The sequence below is a fragment of the Nestor notabilis genome, unplaced genomic scaffold (assembly GCF_000696875.1).
Source record: "Nestor notabilis isolate BGI_N333 unplaced genomic scaffold, ASM69687v1 scaffold12397, whole genome shotgun sequence".
In the NCBI taxonomy this organism is placed as follows: domain Eukaryota; kingdom Metazoa; phylum Chordata; class Aves; order Psittaciformes; family Psittacidae; genus Nestor; species Nestor notabilis.
In genome coordinates, this window is record NW_009936096.1 from 12020 (window position 1) to 31150 (window position 19131).

At 42.7% G+C, this 19131-nt stretch overlaps 1 protein-coding gene across 1 annotated transcript in view; it reads right to left on the bottom strand.

Moving 5' to 3' along the window:
- The window catches only part of SVEP1 (sushi, von Willebrand factor type A, EGF and pentraxin domain containing 1), a gene marked incomplete at both ends in the record, with an annotated part of 67088 nt that overhangs the window by 10414 nt on the left and 37543 nt on the right, over positions 1 to 19131 (bottom strand). The window contains 10 exons of the mRNA XM_010018170.1: positions 963 to 3742; positions 5138 to 5810; positions 7742 to 7909; positions 8845 to 9036; positions 9340 to 9424; positions 10207 to 10383; positions 11236 to 11355; positions 14333 to 14506; positions 16544 to 16714; positions 17244 to 17367. Coding sequence (XP_010016472.1) covers positions 963 to 3742; positions 5138 to 5810; positions 7742 to 7909; positions 8845 to 9036; positions 9340 to 9424; positions 10207 to 10383; positions 11236 to 11355; positions 14333 to 14506; positions 16544 to 16714; positions 17244 to 17367 — 4664 coding nt within the window. The remainder of the gene's footprint in view (positions 1 to 962; positions 3743 to 5137; positions 5811 to 7741; positions 7910 to 8844; positions 9037 to 9339; positions 9425 to 10206; positions 10384 to 11235; positions 11356 to 14332; positions 14507 to 16543; positions 16715 to 17243; positions 17368 to 19131) is intronic.

Genomic DNA, 19131 nt, shown 5'->3' on the forward strand with positions numbered 1-19131 from the left:
TGGCTTCAGTGCTGAACGCTTCAGTGCAGTTCCAGCACTGCACCTCCCTTTTGCAAAGAGGGCTTTTGGTTAGGAAAACAGTCCGACAGCGCCAAGCAATTCTAAGAATGATCTCACTTTCTTCCAAGAACAAACAGAGCCTTAGGCTGACCACAGGCAATTTCCTTACGTATTTAAGGCTGATTTGTTCTGTTCCACATGGTGCTTCCACAAGAGCAACTGAATGGCTTGCACAACTGGGTTCACTAGTAGAAAGGCATATGCAAGCACCCCCTTCACCTTGTTGAAGATGTCTGGAAATGACTGATACCATTAAATTCATCCACATGACATCTCCCAGTTCTGTCTCATACTATTATTTGCTTCTACTGCCAAAAAATATCTCCTCTTCTGCTGAAGAATTCCTCACTTTGGAGAAAGAGATCAGCACTCTGCACACTTCTGTAAATTAACAAAAACCCCTTTCTCACATGTCTGACAAAGGAGTAACTTTGCACCAGCAATACTTGCTGACAGTGCAGTGTTCCAGTACAGAAACCCGGATAAGAGGGAGATCAGTCCCTCTTGCATTAGAACAGACACCTGAAACAGGAGGAAGATGTAGAAGGGGTGTCAAAAGGGGAGAAAAACTGAACACCCTGCTGGCTGCTGCTGCCACCTACTTACTAATAAAATATGAATGTGCAGACCTGTGTTTGAGAAAAGAGGAGGAATGCAAAGGGGAAATGGGAAATCAGAGGTGATGAAATGCAGCCCAACAGGCTGAAATACCTTGCCTGAATTTTGACAGCGGTCCAAATAATATTTCATATGTGCATGGGAACATGGGCTTTGTCTATTTTAGCATGTGACAGGGCTTAACTCTTCTTTTAAAAACTTGCACTGAGAGTGCATAAATCTTCTATCTTCATTGCTTCAGAGATTATAGGAAACAGAATGGCAGGGGGCAGCAGCATTCTTACCTGTATTGGACCTTGCTCCCATAGGTGTAAGTGTTCCCAAGAACCTCTGCATTTGGGACAGAAGGTGGTGGGCCACAGCTTAACAGCTCACAGCTTGGGTATGGTTTCTTCCAGACACCAGTCTCCACACAAGTCAGTTCCGGACTCCCCTGCATGACAAAACCTGTCAAGCAGGTATAGATGATGGTGTTTTCATCTGTAGAGCTGCTCCCATTGATAAATGTGTTAGGGATGATGGGTGGAGAGCCGCAGGAAATCTGCCCACAGCGAGGAAACCCAGAACTCCACTTGCCAGCTGCCTCGCAGGTGACTTCAGAAGGCCCTAGCAATTTGAAGCCCTCCAGGCACTGAAACTGGGCACTTTTCCCACAGCTGAAATCTGTGCCAAGAACGACCCCATTCTGAATCTGTGGAGAAGGACACAGACAAGGTAGGCAAGATGGAAGACTTCCACTCCAGAAGCCATTGGACAAACACTGACGTAATGGATTGCCATGTAGCTTGTAGCCAGTGAAGCACACATACTGGACAAATTCCCCATAGGTAAAACCCGAGCCATTTATAAAGCCGTGGGAGATGTCTTCAGGAGGTCCACAAATGACTGGCTCACAGCGTGGAGCTTCTGAGTCCCAGGTACCATCACTCTGACAGGTAAGTGTAGAGACTCCTTGAAGTCTATATCCTTCATCGCAGTGATAGTGTACTTCTTTCTTAAAGCCAAAATCTGAGCCAATGGTTCTCCCATTGGGGAGAGGCAGTGGCACAGGGCAGGTCACAGCTTTGCAAACTGGAGTGATACCACTCCAACTTCCATTTGCAAGGCAGACTCTACTCCTGCTCCCATCTAACAGGAAACCTTCGTTGCAGCTGTACTCTGTATGCCTCTGGAACGTGTACTCATCTCCAGTCACCTGACCATTCTCCAAAACTGGTGGTGGGCTGCAGGAAACGGGAATGCAAATTGGTTCACTGCCACTCCATTTCTGGTTCTCTTGGCATCTTCTCTCTGCGGGACCATTTAACTGGTATCCAGCATCGCACTCATAGTAAACAACACTCCCGTATGTGAAGTTTTCCCCCGTTACGTTCCCATTCATAAGCTGGGTAGGTGAGTTGCACATTATTGCTTTGCAATATGGAGCAGCATCACTCCACTGCCGACTTGGCAAGCACAGTCGTGTGTTGGAGCCAACAAGCATGAACCCTGGCTTACAGGTGTACTGCACTGCACTGCCGAGCGTGTTCTCAGTGAAGTGTAAAAAACCATTCTCTGGGGGTGATAACAAGGTGCATTCTATTGAAACACAAGCAGGGGCACTGCCATTCCAAGCCCCATCTTCTTGGCAGGATAAAACAGGGTTACCCAGAAGCTCGTAGCCAGAGTAACATGAGTATAAAATGATAGTTCCAAATAAGAAAGTGGTGAGCTGCATTGCACTGCCCACCTTCAAAGAACTTTTGAAATCTTTCAAACTGTCAGCCACTAATGTATGTGAAGGAGAGGGACTCTCTGTAATGCTCTCCTGGGCCGAACGCCTTTCCCCATGCCTCACTTGCATGTACTCACCAAAGTCAATGTGGGGAGGCAGGCCACAGTCTGTTGGGAGGCAGGTTGGTGTTGAGCTAGACCAGCCTGATTCTTCACAGGTCTGCATGGCAAGGCCAGACAGCTGGAAGCCTGGCACACAGCTGTAAATGACCATGGCTCCATAGCTATAATCTGCACCCTCCACAAAGCCATTCTCGATGGGCTGAGGGGGCTGGCAATTTATGGCTTTGCAGGAGGGAACCTCTGTACTCCACTCCCCTGTCTCCAGGCATCTCAGCGTTTCCTCCCCTTGGAGCTGGAAACCTCTGTCACAGGTATACTTAACAGTCTGCCCATAATGGAAGTTTGTGAATGAGTATTTGCCATTGAGGATCTTCATAGGCCTTGGGCATTGAATAGGTTTGCAAGCTGGCCTTCCTCCAAGCCACTGGCCATCTTCTCCACAGAGGATAGTTGTGTTCCCCACCAGTTCAAAGCCTGGTTTACATGTATAGAGGGCTGTGCTAAGGAAGGTGAGGCCCTGCACATCAACAATGCCATTTTGAATTTCTTCTGGTTGGGGGCACTCCACAGGAATACATTCTGGCAAAGGCAAGCTCCATGAGCCATCAGCCTGGCACTTGATGGTAGACTCTCCTTTCAGTAAAAAACCATCCACGCAGATGTATTTCACAGTGCTACCAAAATGAAGGGATGAAGTCAAGGGGTCACCAAAGGGGATGTATGGAGGTGCAGAACACTGTACTACCTTGCAAAAGGGAAAGGAATCATTCCATTGTTGGGAGGGCAAGCATTTCAGTACAGAGGAGCCATGCAAAACATAACCCTCCTTGCAGGAGAACTGCACAACACCGACTTGGTAAGTCACTTCCCTCAAGACCAGCTGGTTTTCTGCCAAGGGTGGTTCTGGACATTTTGTTGGCACACACTTTGGGCTTTGCTTTTTGCTCCACTTCCCAGACTTCTGACATGTCCAAGAAACATCTCCAATCAGCTCATAGCCTTCATCACAGAAAAACTCAACTTTGGAGCCCATATCAAAAGTTTCTCCCTTGGAGTAGCCATGATGGATGGGTGGTGGTTTACCACAGCTGAGGGGAACACAGTAAGGAGGTGATTCACTGTACCACTGCCGATTGGCTTGGCAGGTAAACACTGAGCTCCCAACCATCTGGTAGCCAGACTCACACTGGTAATTTGCCTGATTCTCAAAGAAGTGTCCAGTTGTTTCCTGCAAAACAGGTAAGATAGGGACATATCTGAAGATGTGTGATTGGGACAATAGGAAACTGATTTAATTTCTTGTGTTCTCTTGGTCTAGCTTCTAGCTGAATCCCAGTCAGCAGTAAAGGCTGTCTGCAACGGAATGAATACAAATAACTGACACAGAATGTCTTGCCTCAAATGATGTGCTCTGCTGTCAGGAAATCTGACAGCAGCATCAAAACAGAAAATTCAAGGCTTAAAGGTGAAAGCTGTAAAACAGTTCCTCTGCTTTCCCCCCTTCCTTACCCATGAGATCAAAAGATGTGTAGACATGAAGACAGAAAAGAAATGGGTCATAAGAAGCTGCCATGAAATGGCTTATTGTTGATATGATTCTTTGGCCTACAAGTGTTTTCACGGCTGAAGCCCTCAGATGTACTACTACTGGGAGATGTTTATAAATGCCTAGATATGCATCTACAGTGTCTTGAGCAGCCAGCTCAGAAGCCCCTCAAAGTTGCAGGCTGAGCTCTAACTGTGGTACTAAAAAATGTCTCTGACTGGAAGGAATATCTGGAGGAGTGGTCCTACCTAAGGAAGACACACAAAATGATACGCATTAATTAGAGGATGTATCTGTGTGGCAATCTGAACAGAAATTGTTGCTATTACTGCTGGAAGCCCATGCAGGGAATGGGTGCAACATCCCCCAATTTTTAGCAAATGCAGATTCCCTCGTAGCTAGATATAAGGAAGGAGGGGGGGATGTTCAGAAAATAAAAAAGGCTTTAAAAATTCAAAATTAAATCTTTGCAACACTGTTTTTGATCTTCCTTATCACAGTATTACCCTTGTGCATCAAAGCACAACACATGTTAAGTAGTTGTTACAGGTTTGGGCTGCCACCAGGAGATTTTTAACTTCATGCACTGTTGCAATGTAATCTTATAAGAAAAGAGAAGTTCTGACTTCAGTAAAGAAGTATGCTTGCATCAAAATGAGAAAAAATATCCTAAAGTGATTTATCTATTGCAAATCAGATTCTTTTTATAGCAGTGAAAAGAGTAAGGCTTGTGAATTGGCAACGGTACTTCAAATGTCTCCAGATGGCACTGGAAAGGCACCCATGGGCCAAACAAATGAAGAGTAAGACATTGACGAAATCAATTAATTGTCACATAGCATCTTGAGTGTCCTAATGGAAAACCCACTTTGAGATAGGAAATCCCATGGAATTGTCCATGTTTTTCAGACATGATTCTGCTGCAAATCCACCTGTTCCTCCCTTTGCTTATTAAATCCAGTCATGTCCTTCCTCAGTTTTAACAGAAGAACAAAACAGAAAACCCCAGCAAAGGCAATTATGAAGTCATATTCAGTTTGCTACAGTACTAGGAAGATGAGAAAACTCATTCTATACCTCAATAAAGCCATTCTCAAGCTGTGGTGGTTCTCCACAAGACACTGGGCGGCATGTGGGCAAACTGCCACTCCAGTTGCCAGTGGCCTCACAGGTCCGCTTCTTCTCTCCCTTGATGTAGAACCCTTTGTTGCAGCTGTAAGCCACCACTGCTCCAAAGCTGTAGTTGGCCCCACTGGCATAGCCATTGCTAATGTGGGGAGGTTCTCCACAGCGAACAGGGATGCACTGGATGCTCAGAGGAGAAGGATTCCACTGGCCCCCTCGAAGGCACTCGATCTTGGCTGAAGTGTTCAGAACAAAGCCTTCCATGCACTTGAAGCTGACGATGGAGCCAGCTGCAAATCTGGCTTTACTAATGGACTCCAGGATGCTATATGAGACAGCAGATGGCTTTTCACAGAAATCAGCTATGCAGTGGGGCATCTCTCTGCCTTCTGGAGGCACCCACTTCCCTTCTGCATTGCAAAGCAGCTGAGAATTATCAGCCAGGCTGTAGCCGTCGGAGCAGAAGTAGTAAGCTATATCTCCAAAGAGGCGGTGGCCACTCTCTGGTGATGCATTTTCCACATGGGGTGGTTCATCACACGATACTGCCAGGCACTGCTGGTGGCTCACACTCCACTCGCCACTGGCTAAGCACTCTATGGTTGCAGGGCCAACTAGTGTATAACTGTGGACAAGGAAACCACACAGGAAGTCAAAAAGACAAGCACTGTCAAATGCTACCTACAGTTTCCTGAAGCCCCTCCAGTACAAGCTTGCTTGCTAGTACCCCAGAAGAGTAAGTTCCTTCACAAAAGCTATGACCAGCTTCAAAAGTAAAATCATAAGGCCTACCTGACTATGGGTGAGGTATCACAACGAGAGAGATCCTAGCACACCTTGTGTATATTGCTTGTGTCTTGCCTGTCCATCTGATTACCATTCCTCAACCTCCATTTTGGTTGAAATTACTACAACAAACCTAGTATTGTTCTGTGACAGTCCATAAATCCTCAAATAAATGATCCCACCAAGACATTCTTCCCCTTGAGCAGACTTGAATGGAGAAGAAAGAGATGAAAAGGCCAAAAAGGCCTCTCGGGTTCTTTTATCAGCCCTGTCAATCTATTTTCCTACTTGCAAGCAATGAGAAACTCCTTAGTAAGTTACCCAGAGATGCTCTTGCCAGTAATGCACTGGCAATCTTGTAACAATTTTTGCCTAAAAAAAAGAAAAAAAACCACCAAAAAAACCCACCGTAAAAATTGTTACAAAAGCCAAGAACCATAATTAATGCTGAGTAGAAAAAAAGAATCACCTTCTATAATGAAATTCTACCACATAATTACTGTTAGTGTAGTTGTATTTCTTTGTCTCCAGGATGCAGTGACAAGCATTACTCCTTGCTGTTTATCACCCTACCCAAAACCCTGCTGCTTTAACATGCAACAGTACAGTCACAGTACCTGTGGCTATCTTCTTTCTCAGTTTTGAAATCTCTGTGGTGTATCGTCACAGATAGCAAAGAAACAATAACTACTGCAAAGTTCCCAGTGACTCTTTCCAGCTGCAGGCTGGAAACCGGTTGTTCAGATTTTGATGGCAACATCTGTCAAAGTGCTTTGTCTTGTTTGCAGGATTTGTTTTCAAAGCCTCATGACTGGACTCCAGAAAAAGAGCTTATTATGTGCTAATGTTTAATATGACCCACTCTATTCACTGCCACACACAGTTATGACCCTCTTTAAATTCTGCTATCCTAACCCATTTACAATGTTTGCACAGGGTTTTTTAAAACCAAAATACGGTCCAAACCAAATAAGGATGTTTTGCTTTAATTATGTTTCAAATAATATTGCAAAGCCAGTTTATAAGAAAAATCCTGGCTTATCAATCTGCCTTTTTACATAACGAGCAGAAAATCCTCCCATCACTTAGGACCTGACCTGGCAAAAGCTCGATATACCTGCTCTGCCTTATGGATTGACCAGTTTCAAGAAATTCAAGGAGACTATCTTGCGAGAACCTTTGCACATGCTTATCTTTACAGCCTGTGAACAGAGTCCAGCAATACATTCATGCTTGACATCATCAATATGGAGTCTCGTCTTTGATGAAAATATGGCTTGAAAAGGTCACTACAATGAGTAGACAGAAATCAAAGAAAAATAATGCATCTCAATGAACTAGGAGTCGTAGTTTTAAGGAGGCAGAAATTAGAACACCAAAACAGACAGTTGTTAAAACACACTAAACAGCTTTCTTATAGCTTGACGAGATAGGGAATTCTTTATGATCAGGACCTTGAGTTTAGCACAGAAATACTAGTTCTGTCATAGTTCCAAGGCAGAGGGCTTCCTGTTGAACTGGTTTATCATTCCCTATGACTCCTCTCAATTCTCCTTTTTCAGAGTCTACTCAGGTGCTGTGAAACTACTTTAAGAAATGTCTATGTGTCCCGTACTAACTTGACCGCCTACAAAACCATCTCCATCACATTTAATTTCCAGTGAGTTAAGATAGAAGCAGTAAAAATGAATTAGTGTGCAGTTACAAAGGACTTGTGAAGCAGTGCAAGTTTTACTCGTCCTATTAGCCCACTTCTGCTAACATACATACCCTTCCTTACACGTGTAAGAGACTGTGTTTCCAAAAGTATAGTTATTTCCATTGATGACTGCATCTTTGATGGCAGGAGGCAATCCACAAGAGACAATGTTGCAAGCTGGAGGTGTGCTGTTCCAGTTCCCTGAAGATGCACAGACAAGTACAGAGGGTCCCTGAAGGCTGAGACACAAAGATCATTATTAAGGCTGCCATTTCAGTCCAGGTGAGGAACGAAGAGGATTCTGACTTCCTGGCCCCAGTGACACCAAGAGGAGTATCTCCTGACTTCAGTAGAGGCCAGAATCTCACCCCTCTATTCTTGAAAAAGGACTGCTGACGCTGTCAAAAAAGCTGGTCTTCAGATTATTTTGAACAGCAAGCAGGTGGAATTCATAGGGGGCCCCAATGCACTGTTCAGACACACAACACACATAACTTCTGCTGTAGCTTTGCCCACCTCACCTATCTGCCTGCATCAGGACAAAGGAAATGCTTGCAGCAGGAAAACACGGAAAAAAAATCAGGCCTAAACAGTTCCATAGGAGACCACTTATATCAGGTTAATCTGCTAGAGGTACAAGCAGACATCAAGACAGGCAGAAACCTGCACTTAAAACCACATCCTTGCACATAGCATTACTGTATTAATTTTTAACTGCAGCATATTAAAAGTGAGTTTCCAATGTAATTGCTTACAAACGTAAAACAGAATAAAAGCCTAGAATAAATTACTACTACAAAGAGTTAAAGGAGTAAATTAGTAACTTCCAGAAGGTTCTTTCATCAAAGGCATTGCAAAACAACAGCAAAAAAAAAAAAATACTGGGTATGCACTAAGCTGTAGGGGGACAAAAATCTTCAAAGACAAATGAGAACTTTCAAAAATAATGACTATATATGTATATCTCAAATCTTAAATGACCTTCTTCATGAACTGCTCCAATTTAAGATGAAATACAAAAAGTACCTTCAAGATATAAAGACGTATTTTTAAATTCTATTTTAGTATTTCATCCTTCTTAGCAATGATCCCAGCTTTGACTCTTTCAGACATAAGTTAGACCTTTTAGAAACTATCCTGCTTGCATTTGGCTCAGGAACATTCCTGCATTTACCTGTATCCATTGTCACAGGTGTATGATACAGAGGAAAGGTAGGTTGTTCCAGTGAGTGTGTATTTTCCATTGCTGATATCCTGTGGGCTAGGACAAGTCACCATTTCACAGGAGGGGGGAGGATGATCCCACATGCCACTAGCAAGGCACAGAATTTCCTTTTCACCCACTAAGTTGTATCCATTGTTGCATCTGAATTAGAAGAAAAGAAGTGCTATCAAACACAGAGCCTTTTATGCACAATATAATCAGCCATCAGCTTTTAGATCCACACCTACATACACCATCTTTCTCTGCAGGGCACAGAACGGTAGCACTGGAGTAAATATTCAGCTCTGCTAGTGAATAGCCAGAGGTATAACCAAATCTTTTTGCATTACTGTAATACCGTCTTGCTCCTCTCCATCATTTCAACCACTCCTTCAATTCAGCCATGCTCTCCTTTGAGTCTCAATCAGTTATTAATTTAGCACTTCAAAGATATTGAATTCCTACCTGTACACCACCTTATTTTGGTATGTAAAATTTGAGCCCAAAATGGCACCATTCTCTGGAATAACTGGACCACCACAGGATACAGCTTTAAAAAGACAGGATCACAAGAGAGGTTGATACAACACAAATAAAAAAGAACACACAATCAGGATTTGCTTTTTCTCTCAAAAGGTTAGAAGAGGTGTAAAGCCCTAGGTAACACTGGATTCTTGACTAAGCTATAACTGACATTTAGGGCTCTTTATCTGACTTCACCTTACTAAGAAATTGGACTAACTGGAAATAGGCAGTTGGAACTGTTACACAAACCACACGCTTGACTGTCAAGAGGACTCCGTATCCTCCCCTCCCTATGGACAAAGTAATTGTGTTTTTGACATTGTCTTTGCCACCCCTTCATTTTACCCTGTTGCTTCACCACGTTAATTCTGGTTTCCTAAAGAAATTTTCTTCAGTTATACCATGTATATGTACATGCACCAGCCTGTCCTCTCTGGTTGCTTTTTATCTACTGAAACACAGCTAATGATCTTTAAGACATCAAGTTCCCACAAGTTCCTTGAAAATGGGAGGCTGGGTGGAGAAGAAAGGTACTTTCAATGTTTGCATTACAATAAGATGAGTCTACGCCTTTAGCATTTCACGGAATCTGAGTAAGAGAGAACCACTATGAATACGACAACTGTTAGAAAAGCTTCAACTGGTGCTTACATCTCTGAAGGCAACAGAGACTTCAACACTGAGACCGAGGTCTGCTAGGATAGGGTTTCATTAGCTGCTGTGGTCTCTAAAGGCTCTAAACTATGCCTTTCCCCTTCCATCTCTAATACCACACATGACAATATGCATTCTTTCCAGGAACCACACCTTCACAATATGGTATCGGGTGGCTCCACTCTCCAGACTCCATGCACATAAGTTTAGTCACTCCTGCCAGCTGAAACCCTTCTTCACAGGAAAATGTTACTTCACTGCCAACACCATAAGTGTCCCCATACAAATGGCCATGCTCTGGATTTCCTGGGTTACGGCACTTCACTGGTTCTGAGGATGAGGAGAGAAATAATTAATAACATAACTAAGTACCAGGTTTTAGAAACAAGTTATGTGAGATTATCCTTGGGAATTTTCTGAAAGCAGGAAGGCAGAGCACACGGAAAACACTTATAAGCAGTTTACAGCCTTACTATCTTCTCTCTATTCTGGTATGTAAGTGACAAGCACTGAAGATTCATGCAAGTAAGCTGATCTTGATATGGAAGAGTCCTCTGCAACTGAGTTTGCATTCACTGTCAGAAGCAAACACATTTTTCCCTCTGTAAGGGAAAGCCCACTCCAGCATGTCCAGCCCCAAACATGAAATCAACTAAGTTATCCTTTATTTCAACCCACCATAGAATCACAGAATGATTTGGGTTGGAACAGACCTTACACTTCATCTAGATCTAACTCCCTTACCTATGCCACTATCTCATCTTGTTCATGGAAAGTTACCTTGCTTAATGTTTTTACAGGCAGCTCAAGTCCTACTCAGATGCCTGTATTCAATTATATCTTCACTGAACAGCTCTGCTCTGAGAAATGACACATTGTGACCTGTGGCCTTCCCAGCTATTCAGTGTACGTGCTCCATGTGCAAGAGGATTTTATACATGTCTATGTCTCAGAGCAGAATCCCAAATGACAGCTGTGTTCCCAGGGAGAGGAGAGTTCTCAAGAAGCAAAAGGAGACACTTCATCACAGCCTCATTCAGGTCAAAGTGACCTGGAGATGGGAGCATGCCTGCCCTGTCCTCCCTAGATACGAATTACTGGCAACTGTCTTCTACAGTGGGAGGCAGGATACAGGCCTATACAGAACCTTGGAAAGACCAGTATCATGTTTTTTTCCCATACCTGCACATTTTTTACCATCTCCTGTGTAAGGAGAGATGCAAGTGCAAACATATGATCCATTTGTGTTGAGACAAGATGCATGCTCATCACAGTCTGATCCAACAGCACATTCATCAACATCTACCAAAAAGAAAAACAAAGATGTCTTTAGGGTGTTATTTACAGTAAGCATCTGCTTTAAATTTGTCTCACTATCAAGAGGAGTTGTTTTAATTAGCATAACTAAAACTCACTCTTACGTCAATCATATTTTTTAAGCACTAGTAAAAATACTTAATGTTTAAATTAATATTTATGCTTTCTAAACAATTTACTATACAAGTATTGTGAAATACGAGAAAACTGGTGACCAACCCTATTAACCTTAAGTCAACACTTCCACAAAAAGTATCTAGTTTCCAAGTAGTAAAAGAATAGACATTGTAACTCATGTGCTGCTACTACCAGTTTGGACAGACGCTATGAGGGAGGACTTCTGCATTAAACACATGTTTGGGAAACCCTCTATACTGAAAACTTCCCATCTGTAAGACAGGAAAACGTAGCCAAGGGGGGAAACACTGAACACAAATTATCATTACAGCCCCATCTTCATAGAAGAGAATTATATAAGACTAGGAATGAGAAGTGCCTGCAGTTGCCAGAAAAGTTAGAGTGGGTTCAAAATACATTAGTTATTATTATTATCTATTTATACGTAGTAGTGCCTAGAAATGCTGACTGATGATCTGTGATCCATGTAGCTTGGTAGTGTACAGCAAAAACATACAAAAAATATCCCTCACGCCAGAATACTTCTTATCAGCTTTCAAATCCTGACTGTACAGAAGTGTCCCTTGTATGTAACAATGAGTCACAAATTGCAAATGGTCAGTTTCAAATTATCTAATTGAGAAATGCTGGCATCAGGGATCATTCTTTATATAAATCAGAGTGTTAGAACAGTTCTTCATTTAAAAGCCCTGCTACAGGACAGCTGCTGAACAAGGCATAGTATGCAGATGTGTATCTGGAGTTCTTTGCCAGGAAAAAAATAACAGCGACTTGGTTAGAAAAGCAACAAAATTTACTGAATTAATGTGTTTATTCTTCACTGCTGAATGTGTCTGTCCAGTATGAAGGGAACTCAGCAATGTCCTGAAAAGGAGTTTCTTTCTGACATGCAGGATGAAAACTGCACATTAAATTCAAAACAGCTGCCAATTACACAAGCATCAGGAGAATGCAAAGTGCTAACACAGCAGAACTGGAGTGACTGCTCCTCCCATAATGTCTTGTGAGGCAGCAGAAGAGTGGAATGACACAGAGAATCAGTGCGTAACAAAGTAAAAGGAATGCCTCAGGGCATAGGTGTACCAGGCTTCATTAGCACCTGCCTGGAGTATGAATCAGAAAGGTAAAGGGTGGGTCAGGGTGTCAAGCCACTCTTGTTTTTATTTTCCCCCAAGTCTACTCTGCTTTATGAGAGACATGGGAAGCTGCAAGGTGGGGCACAGGATTTTTCCTTCTCAACAGCATGCTTCCTATTGAACAAACATCAAACAGCCTTGCAGCACCTGCTCTGAGCCTGACATCTTCAGGCCTGAGTAAAAAGTGCAAAGGGGTAAAGCAAAGAGATGAGCAACAGACTAGAGACGGTCTGTTTGGAGGCTCTGAAGGAGTCCAGGTAGAAACTGCTATGAAAGCAGGTGGATCCTACGCCAAAGTGAATTTTGGCAGAACTAAAAGACTGTTGGCTCTTCTTTTGCTCATCTTGACTGAAAAAAATATGTGCTATTCCTACACAAAAGTAAGAGTCAAATCAAACACAAATCTTGCCAGGTTATTACCCTACAACTCCCATGTCAGATATGACTCAGACAGCATCAGTGCAAGTGCAACTAGCTAGTGAGTTCCAGCAGAGATATGCTGGAGACATGGCTCTACAAGAACAGCCACGTTCAGTCCTCTGTACACAGTACAATGCTGCTCTGTCTCACCTTTCAGCTCCTACAGCTGCATCTGGTACATCAGGCCCATCTGATCAGGAAGTTACGGTGTGGCAACTATGTCATCTGGGTTCACAAGTGCACTCCCTGCCCTCCCAGTGCTGCAGCTGCTGGCTGACAGATGTGTGTGATTGAGCAGTAAACTCCCACAATGGAAGAGGGCTCAGGGGAGATGGGTAAAGGCAATCTGCCCCATGAAGCTCAAGGAATAATGCAGGATGTGACTGACCACCACTGTTACAGAGAAGCTGACTTAACACAAGGGGATGGGAAGGTGGCCTTTGTTTTAAGTAAAAAACTATCAACTGGTGTATCAACTGGTGGTGTAAATGCCGCTCCCTGAGTACATTAAAGGAGTGCAAACATCTCCCTGAGTTAGCCACACCAGCACGGGGTAAGTGGGAATTGAATGCGTGGTTCAAACCAACAGAGTATAAACCCCAGACAACTAGCAATGGGCTTGAGCTGGCTTTAACCTTTTTATTCATTCCTGGCTACTGAGGACACCTAGCGTCATGACGGTGACCATACTATAGACTGATAATGGGAAACACATTGGTATTGTGACTGAACTGTATATTGCAATTGCTATATTGTCCTAAGTGAAACTTGCATTTATTTGTATTCTGTTATGCAGTACATGCTTTATCCTTCTGCTAACTCAGAAATCCTGTGCAGCATCAACTGTCTTCAAATAAATAAACTTGATATTAAACATTCCACCCTCCATGCATTGAACATCTAAAAGAAGCTGGTCAGGGAGTATGGGACACTGACAGCGTGCTGAAGCACAGGGAAATGTACAGGTTAGAAGCATAGAATGCGAGAACTCTAGGGCTAAATGAACCTGGGAGGAGAGAGGCTGAGAGTGCAATGCAGGCTTATTAAGTACAGGGTGCGGGGCACACGAGAGGACTGACAGAGAAAAATGCCAGAATGTCGTTTTGATTTCACATAATGCCGAGCACAGTATTTCAGAAATGTGAGTATTTCGCAGTGTGATTTCTGAGATTCTGGTCAGCCTTCACAATTGCAGAATGAAATCCCACCCAAGCCCAAGGGCACAGAAGTGCAGAGCCCACCGCAGCCATGTGTGTGGCACATCTCACCGAGGCAAGATGGTGAAATGCTGTTCCAGCTCCCATTGTCCAGGCACAGCATCCTGGAGTCACCCAACAAATAGTAGCCACTGTTGCAATGATAGGTGGCGGTACTGCCAGCAAAAAAGTCCTCAGCTGAATAATATCCATTTTCTAAAGATAGAGGTACTCCACAGCTGATTCCTGCAACATGAGTGAAAACAAAGCACAGATATTAGCATAGCAAGCACAGATGAAAGTAATTCCACATGAGAGCCACCACTGGAGATTTTTCCTCTAGAACTGTAGAATCCTGTCCAGAAGAGGGCGCAGACCTTTTCTGATGTAGCTAATTGATTCCAGATTTGGTGGAGGCTCTTGTTTTACAGTTACTTATCAATCATAGACTGAGCAGGACTCTCCAGCTCCTGTTCTGCTAGTTCTGGAGGAGCCATCCATCATCTGAGATCTGAGCAGATGCCCTTCAGTTGCAGCATACTTCCCCTGATAATCTATGATTCTTGGTGAGTTTAAGGAAAAAGGAAAAGTAAGCTTTCCTCCATGGAGACCTGTTATTTCCATTCACTGAAAAACAAGCTCAATGTTACTGTGTTTGAACACTGCAAAACTAGCTAACAGATTACTCCTAAGAGGTTACAGTACTGGTCTGAGACCAGGGACTGCATGAACAATGGAGAGATTGGAACTGACCTCATGTACAACCTTGGGCATCACTTTGACTTTGACTCTAATAAATAAGCCCTTCTGATCCCAGCTATGCTAACAGAAGGCATCACTGTACCTGCCTGCTGGAGGTTGCTATTTATTCTACCAGAGCTGATTCTGTGCATCTTCATTTCAATCAAGATGACATGAACTTATTCCAACAGCTATGAAGCTCACCTTTCTAATTACATGAGTTGTAGCAAGTCCTTGCTCTTCAGCATGTGCAAGAATCACAGAAAAATATACTGTGAAGTGTTTAGAGCTCATAGTAACTGAAGCCAAGTACTTGCTTCAGAGGGATAGAACCGAAGAATGTGTAACAGGCAGGCTTGTCAGGGGATGGGGACCTGTCATTTGGGGGTCTTTGGGTACAGGAAGAGGACAAGGATCCTGGTGGGTGAAGGCAATGATTACAATGAGCCTGATTCAGCCAGCAGAAAAACCTTTTCTGTACCACACCTTCCACTATAAGCCCTATAGTTCTTCACGCAGTAAACAGCTATCTTCAACTGTCTTTAATTAGTCAGGTTCTTGTGGAACAGGCTGAGAAAGGCCAGTGGGTGAGCCTGGCCCAGCATATTTTTGGCAGATCAGCCTTGTCCTGGGTGAGTTCTGTGCTCAACAGGTAAAACTGTCTGGCCCAACACAGAGAAATCAGAGGACAAAACTAACAGGATTCTGGTGGTTTCTCACTAATAACACACCCAGAAAGAGCAAAGCTGCCTCCGTCAGCGAACTTCTGCTCCATCCAGCAGGACTTGCTTTTGGGTAAATCCTCACATGCATGTTTTCCTTTAGGCAGAAGAAAAGACAGATCTTGGATTTGTGCTATGAGCAACTGAATAAAGAGAAAGATATGAAAATTGTATCAAATCAAGATCAAACTATTTTTAAGGTATTTTAAATGAATTTGATGATTTTCCCCAAATTACTGATAGCAACACCTACTTCTGGAGGTAATTTACTATTCTGCTGAAATTAAAAATACAGTCAGCTCTAACACACTAACTACAGTCACATGTGCAGTCAAAGCAGAGGAGAACCAAAGGAAAGAATAAGGCAGGAGCAAGAAAGCAGGAATCAACAACCTCGACAACTTGAATGTATACAGCCCAGTTTCTTAAAAGAAATCCTGTAAGTCCTGGAGCACTTCTAATTCCTGACAGAAATACCTGCTGCCTTTAATGCTAGAGATATTCTAGCATTTCCTGTGCATCTTCCACACTCCTGGTGCCACTGGGGAGGAATGTCTGGGGTATCAGATAGTGGATCCAAAGAGGATCATTTCTGCCATGTGCATTAGAAACTGATTCAAAAAGGTGGCATAATCGGATTATGGTGTAATCACGGTATAGTTCCTGCTCAGTAACTTTAGCTTTAAGCATGTATGCATATGCTGTAACATGGATAGATCCAAATGCATCATAGCTGCAGGATTATCAGGCCATGAATAATGATAGGGTACAAATGACAACTAGGGTCTCCTAATCCTGTCAGCCCATTGAGACAACTCACTTTCACAACGGGGAAAAGGCCGTGTCCACTGTCCCAGGTTAAGGCAGTGTTGAACAGAGTTTCCCACTATCTGGAACCCTGGGTCACACGAAAGGCTCACTTTTGACCCTGGCTTTAAATCAGCAGAAGAGGCCCGCAGATGTGGTATGGATCCTTGCAAAGATGGACAGTCTGTGGACAAAATAGATGCATACAGTAAGAGATACAGCTATGTGCTGAAATGAATAAATCTGTAATCTGATTATTTGATACTGTGTAAGTTTACTTCTGAGAAAGCTTTGGGAAGTGTTAATGTATGCTACATCCTGCTCAGGTTCAAAGGGTTTTGAGAATCATCAACATGTAACATCAGAAAATGAATCTGTAGGAAAAGAGGTGAGGAGGCAGTAGGTATTTAAACACCATCCAATTATTTTTAGAATAACAGACAAGAAAAACTTCTTCCTGACCCCACACCATCTTCACTCTTTCCCCATCTCAATTCAGGAAGCAATAAATCTCTGTCAGAGATTCCAACGAACTTCTGTTACAAAACCCTGGAATTCGAGGAATGAAGGACTGAATGTTCTAATGGTCAAATTATCAAAATAATTTATTCAAGGTTAGTAGGGCAAAGGTTGCAAGCTAGCATATTTGACCTCATAAAAGTATCTTACAATATTGCTCTAAAAAGAAGGGTTCTAGGAAATAAAGTTCTAACCAGCACAAAATACACTCTTGTAATCTATCTTCACTCTTCCAACAACTCCTGGCAGGAAATCTGGCCAGGCTAGTACATTCCCTTTTTGAAGTTCTTCTGGACAGGATGTAGCCAGAGATTTTACCTATGGATTTAAAACAGTTGATTAGGTGCTGTTTAAGGACCATGTGGGAAAAAAATGAGAGAAAAGAAATACTCCTTCCCCATCTACACGCAATACTAGACCAAATCACTGAATAAGCTATGTCCATCCTTCCTAGCACACGGCGCCTCTGCTGAACTACTTGTTATTCTGTACCTACAAGTAGCTAGCTATGGACAGGCATGTGCTGAGGTAATACATGAAGGAATACCTCATACAAGCAAAGCATAAAACATGGTTCTTGAAACACAATTGGTTTTGTTAGTGTGAAAGTAAATGTGTGTATTTATGTTAGAGAAAAAGGCAGATACGAGAATGCAACCTGAAGATGAAACCTGATTTGCAGAAAAATGTCAAATAGGAGCCAAAAGGAATTTGATGGTGAAGATCTGCATTCTGCAAACTCTGCTAGCACTAAACTATGTTTAAGGAACAGAAACACAAGAAGGAGCAATTTAATAAATCTGTTGTTTCCAGGACCCGAGTTCTGTGAATTCAATGTACTACGCTCTTCAAAACACTGCAGACAAGGCCTACCCACACCAATACTAACAGCAGTATTGGCATTGCAGGAAAAGGCCACAACTAACCATGTCCTGAAATAGGAATTTTATAGGCAAAATAAAGATAGGAGAAAAAAAGGAACACACTGTAAGATAAATAGCAGATTAGTATATTAAGAGCAGATCTGGTCAAGTATCTTTGATGGAAAATTTCCATTCAAAACATGACCTCTTTAAAGGCATCACTAAGGGTTTCTTTTGCATTCTTACTGCAAGAAACTGAAATACCAATGTGAATCCTTATGCTATTTCAGTACTGTGTTTTAATGTAAAAAAAAATAAAATTAATAAAGTGAAAATATTTGTGCTTCTCCATTGTGACTCTGATCCACATTACTCATAGTAACTTCATCATATTTCTATCTGGCCACCACAGAAGGAACTTGGGGACTACAACCCCAGATGGCACAACACTTTTAAACTATTCAGACAACTGTGTAAACTATATGCAATAGTAAGAATATGCAGATAGACCCTTAATGATGGGACGTCACATAAATATTCCATAGTGGTCCCTTGGAAGTAGCTCAGATATCCTGACACCAATGTTTGTAAAAAAGAAGACTCTCTAGTGCCACTGGATGCTCAGGGAGATTTTGCTACATAAAAGTGTTTTAAAACTGCAACTGAAAGACCAGAACTTTGGATTCACTCAGAGCTGCCTTTGCGCACTGTAACTCCAGGAACAGAAGGGAAACGTAGTCCCAGAAGGTGACTGGGATTGTGGTGCATTATTGGAACAGTAATCCCCATTTCGTTGCTTCCTGTCAGCGTGGATGCAATTGCATCTCAGCTATGGAACTGCTGAGAAAAACATATGTGCCCTGAGGAGGTTAAATGTGCAGTAATGCCGTAATTAGGGACTTCCTCTTCTTTTAAGATATCAGGGAGGGAAGAGATCTATGGAATAAGGATGGTTATTCAATTAAGAGAACATGTAGTAATTAGGCTGCTGAGACTGCTTCCTACGTTTTGGCTCTTCTGTTTTGCAGGGGCATTCCAGTAATTCCTTGGCAGGGAGAAAGGAATGTTACCTTCAGCAGTGTGAAAAAATAAATAAAGCACAAAGATGAGCAGCCCAGTGGGCTGTGTACATCTCAACACAACCAGCTTATCCAGACAGTAGATGTAGCATGGCTTCAGGGCGCATCTTACTGGTTTGAAAGCACAAGAGTGCCCAGTT